The sequence below is a fragment of the Chiloscyllium punctatum genome, chromosome 38 (assembly GCF_047496795.1).
Source record: "Chiloscyllium punctatum isolate Juve2018m chromosome 38, sChiPun1.3, whole genome shotgun sequence".
NCBI classification, from domain to species: Eukaryota; Metazoa; Chordata; class Chondrichthyes; order Orectolobiformes; family Hemiscylliidae; genus Chiloscyllium; species Chiloscyllium punctatum.
The window spans coordinates 45,647,556-45,652,360 of NC_092776.1; the positions used below are offsets into that span (position 1 = coordinate 45,647,556).

Here is a 4,805-nt window from a genome sequence, read left to right on the forward strand (position 1 = left end):
ATTTCTCTCTACAGATGCTGCCAGACCTGCTGAGTTTTCCCAGATGTTTCTGTTCCTGATTTCCACCACTTCGTTGTTCTTTGCGTGTTTTTGATATTGTTTAGGGGTTTGCACGGTAGCACGGTGCCTGAAGTGAATATTTCAAATCAGCCCTCACGTTTATTGTTCCCCTTTGAATATGTTTTCAGAGGAATGTACAATGGTCCCATTGTATCGCCTCGCTTATAAAATTACACACTCCCTGCAGAAATGAAAGGTGAGAGAAAAATGACAACATGGCAACATTTTAGGAGACAAAATGTTTTCCCAGACTTCGGGAAGGACCACCACAATGTGCACTCGAAAGGAGGGAGAGACGGATGGCACATACGTTCCTTTGTAGCTCTTTCCAAACCTTTGACTCTTCTGTGCTATACATTCGCGTTAGTATGTGGGTTAGTGCGTCTTTTATCACGAGCAGATATACGGGACAGGAGTGGCACCCCAGGATTTATATTCCGCAAATGAACACCAGTTCATGGGAGCTGGCTCTTTTATGCAGAAAATTTTCTCAGGCATCAGTTTGTTTCAGTCGGTCAGCAGAAAGATTGATTGGCCGGGATAATCTGATCAATGGGACCCAATTATGATCATCGGGGTATTCCATTATGAGCGGGTTTAAAGTGGCATTTTACCACAGACTGTCAACAAACAATTACCGACTTTCACACGCTGTACCAGAGACTGGGGTTTTGAAGATAAACGGGGAGATTTTGTTCTCTAGATAAAACAATAAATAGGATTTTGATGTTCAGCAATTTAGCGACAAGTGCTACTCGCTGGTGTATATTCTGCTGGGCTGCTTTCAAAGCGCGGCCAAATACAACACTGTTATAGTGATGTTTTGGAGAAAGACAGTAATTCTGCATGAAAATAGTGAGTGGAAAGAGACCATTTGGTTCTCGCGCTGCTGTTCACCGGGATCTGCTGATCTGTGTGAAAATGTGTTAACCTGCAAAGCTGCCTCATATCATTTGCGGCTTAACATTTCAGTCGCTAAGGGTAAATTTGTATTTAACTTCTATATTTGACAAACTAACATTTTTGGATATCTTCAGCAGCGAGGGCAGTTTGCAATTACGCCGTCTCTACCGAGTGAGTGAGAGAGAGAAAGCCACTTTGGACTGAATTCTTTAAAATGCTCACCCTGCGGTGGGGGGTAAATGACCAACCTCCCCGTGTTTAAACTAAACAAATCGTCTCACAAAACGTCCAGCATTTCTTTCCGTTGGACAAAGCGTTGACTCTTCCATGTGGAGGTGGTGTGGGGAAGTTGAGGTTGACGGGTTTGGCTGAGGGGGGGGGGGGGGGGGGGGAGGTGGGGCGAGCTGGTTTATTTTCACTGGAAAGTTGTCCTATCAGCAATGCATTGAAGGGCAGTTCTGATACCGCCTGCACTGAGTGAGAGTGTGACTCTAAGTCCCATTCACAGTCTCACCTCCTACCCAGCCGGGGGTAAGTAAATACACACCCGAAAGCCCTTGTTTGCAAGGGTCCCTTTTCAGATTGACGATTGTCTGCAGGATTTTGCTTCAACTCTTCTCGCTGGCTTGGTACTCTGCTGAGGAAATAAAGTGGTCACTCCATTTACTCCGTTTGTGTGCCTGAGCCTCACAGGAAAAAGTTAAGAGAGTTGGGTTTCTTTGGCAAATCCTCACGCGTTACTTTTGGGGATCACTGATGGAGTATATACACCTCCGACCCTGCCGGAATAGTTTCCCCGGAAGAATTGACTTGTTTTAATTGCAGGAGTTTTGATGGAATTCTTTCCGTTTGAACTTTCCTGAGAAGTAAGGCGCTGGGGTCAGAGACTCTAAGGTGATGGCTCCTAACACATTTACATGTGTCCGCTTTCAAACTGAAATGTGCTTCTGGGTTCCGTGCACATTGCCCTAGATTGAGAGGGCGACAGTTTGTGCAGAATGTGCCCTCTCCCTAAACTTAAAACAGTTCAAGAGGGGTTGGGGTGGGCAATGGAGTTATTTCAGATCTTCAGGTTTGTGCAGCTTAGCCAAGTGGAATATAACCAGTTATACCGGACCTAACTGGACAGGTGCAAAACCTTTACTCAATACCGTGTCAGCTCTGAAGAAGGATCACTGTCCTCGAATAGTGAACTCTGCTTTCTCTCTCTCTCTCTGAAGAGATACTGCCAGACCTGATGGGTTTCTCCAGCAATTTCTGTAACATACTGTTTAAAAATTGCCGTCCCCCCCTTTCTCATTCACCCCCCACCCCAGACAGTAAATCACTTCACTTCGAAATAATCCCCGACTCAATTTGGAGACAGGTTAGATGGAGTTGGATTGGAACTGACTGAAGTTCAACTGAATGAGTGTGCACTGGATTAACGATTTATCCTTTACCTTTCAGGTTGAAGTACCGTTTTATTTTGCTCGACTATTTTTCTGGGGGGGAAAAACCGTGAAATTCGCATTCGGGGCTAAGGAGATGAGATGCTTTTGGGAACTCGCTGTGTTGCTGTTGGTGCTGTACCTCATGTACCCTCCAGGGGAAGGAGCCAAAGGTGGAGAGGGGAAGGGGCAGGTCAGTCGCCCCAGGAGGAAGGGGAAAGGCAAGCCCGTGCCCAGCAAAGGAGCTCTGACCACCAGGCAGGGTCATGAGTGTTCCTGGGAGGTGCAGGGACAGGAGGAGTTGACCCTCCAGCTGAGCTGCACCCACCAAGGCAGGAGCTACTGGTGTCAGTACAGCGGGGTGCCCCACAGCTGCCTGACCTACAACAGCAGGGCGGCTCAGTACTGGAAGCAGGTCCTCAGCAAAGTCAAGAAGAAGAGACACGCCTGCCAGGGAGACTCCACCTTAAAGGCGAAGGTCTGCAAGCAGGGCCCGCCAGAATCGCAGCTGAAGCTGCAGGGCGAGGGCCCAGCGCCGAGCAGGAGGAAGGGAAGGCTCCACCTCAGCCAGAAGGAGCAGCCCAGTGCGGGCTCAGAGCGGGCTGTGCCCACACCGAGAGGCCGGGAAAAGACCGGCAACACACCCAAAGGCTCGGATCCTGCCAGGAGCCAGGAGCCGAGAGCACTGAGTGAGATGAACGACGACCATCCCGACTTACAAGGGGACCTGGCTCAGGTTTACTGCACCGAGAAGTGGCATTCTCTCTGCTCCTTCTTCGTCGGCCTGTGGAATGGCTAGTTGTGCACTTTCTCCACTTTCCACCGAAATAGTCTGAGGTACAGCCATGCGAACCCCTCCCCCCCCTTTCCCGCTTCTACGATCGAGAGCTCCATTCGTACTTAACTGAGCCTCTGCCGAATTAGAACTGACTTTTCACATACTAAACAGTCTCACATTTGTCAAGGGAAACGCTGTGAACGCTATCTCTGGTAATTTAACATTTCAATAACTTGTTTGTTGCTTTGTATTTTTTTAACCCGACCCTGTAAGACATAACATTAAAGTCAGTGAAACTTGTTTTGAGTTGTGCCGCTTGACTTATGATGCTCGGAGATTTGGAGCAGTTACTGTGTGAGAGAGAGTGTGTAATTCCCCCACTCCCGGGTTAATCAGTAACTGAGATGGGTTGGATTGGGGGAGGTAGGGGTTGGGGGGGGGGAGGGGGATAGTTTGGATGGGGGGTTCTCATTTGTTAAATCACATTCCGGCCCTGTCCATTAACACACTCAATGATTGTGCTCAGTGCCGTATTGGAAAGCGTCCACTGATAGTTGGTCCATGCCACAGCTGGGAGAAAGTGAGGACTGCAGATGCTGGAGATCAGAGCTGAAAAATGTGATGCTGGGAAAGTGCAGCAGGTCAGGCAGCATCCAAGGAGAAGGAGAATCGACGTTTCGGGCATAAGCCCTTCCTTCAGGAATGAGGAGGGTGTGCCAAGCAGGCTAAGATAAAAGGTAGGGAGGAGGGACTTGGGGGAGGGGTGTTGGGAGATAGGTGGAAGGAGGTTAAGGTGAGGGTGATAGGCTCGAGTGGGGTGGGGACAGAGAGATCGGGAAGAAGATTGCAGGTCAAGAAGGCAGTGTTGAGTCCCGAGGGTTGGGACTGAGATAAGGTGAGGGGAGGGGAAATGAGGAAGCTGGAGATATCTGCATTCATCCCTTGTGGCTGTAGGGTTCCTAGGCGGAAGATGAGGCGCTCTTCCTCCTGGCGTCGTGTTGCCATGGTCTGGTGATGGAGGAGGCCAAGGACCTGCATGCCCTTGGTGGAGTGGGAGGGGGAGTTAAAGTGTTCAGCCACGGGGTGGTTGGGGTGTTTAGTGCGGGTGTCCCAGAGGTGTTCTCTGAAACTTTCTGCAAGTAGGCGGCCTATCTCCCCATGTCACGGCTCACTGAGTCCACAGCTCAGATGACCAGTTGCTGTGGTGGAGAGCTGTCACTGTGGCACCATTAGCACTGGAGGATCAGCAACTGAGCAGAAACATGGCAAGGTGCCCCCTCACCCAGCCTGAGCACTCGCTGCCTAGATAGACAGAGGCTGCACCTTTAAGCAGGTCACCAGTGCAGTTGGGATCTGAGGTCAATTCATTCTGACAGGAAACCTGTCCTGGATCAAGTGTACCTCCCCACTTTGAAGTGATCAGAATGCAGTATTCCTTATTTCAGCTAAAGAAAAAACTTCTCAACATTCCTGTGGAACATTTGGAAATGCTACAAGGCGCTATTTGAGAGGGAGCGGGGAATCATTTCTTTGTTGCAAACATCAGCAAATCATCGACCTGAAACATGAACTCGGTTTGTCTGATTGCCCTAGGTCTAATATTTTCAATTTTTTTTTGTTTCAGATCTCTAGCA

General features: G+C 49.1%; 1 protein-coding gene across 6 annotated transcripts; it reads left to right on the forward strand.

Moving 5' to 3' along the window:
• Positions 1 to 772: 772 nt before the first annotated feature.
• LOC140463583 (fibroblast growth factor-binding protein 2-like) lies at positions 773 to 3,471 on the forward strand. Of its 6 annotated transcripts, none has more exons than XM_072557774.1 (2): positions 773 to 915; positions 2,413 to 3,471. In XM_072557774.1, the coding sequence occupies exons 1-2, from the start codon at positions 907 to 909 to the stop codon at positions 3,190 to 3,192; spliced, it is 789 nt and encodes a 262-aa protein (XP_072413875.1). In that variant the 5' UTR covers positions 773 to 906; the 3' UTR covers positions 3,193 to 3,471. The 6 variants fall into 6 exon arrangements, with proteins under 6 accessions (XP_072413875.1, XP_072413877.1, XP_072413876.1 ...); XM_072557776.1 differs by lacking the exon at positions 773 to 915 and adding an exon at positions 922 to 1,041; XM_072557775.1 differs by lacking the exon at positions 773 to 915 and adding an exon at positions 1,354 to 1,494.
• The last annotated feature ends 1,334 nt before the right edge of the window (positions 3,472 to 4,805 follow it).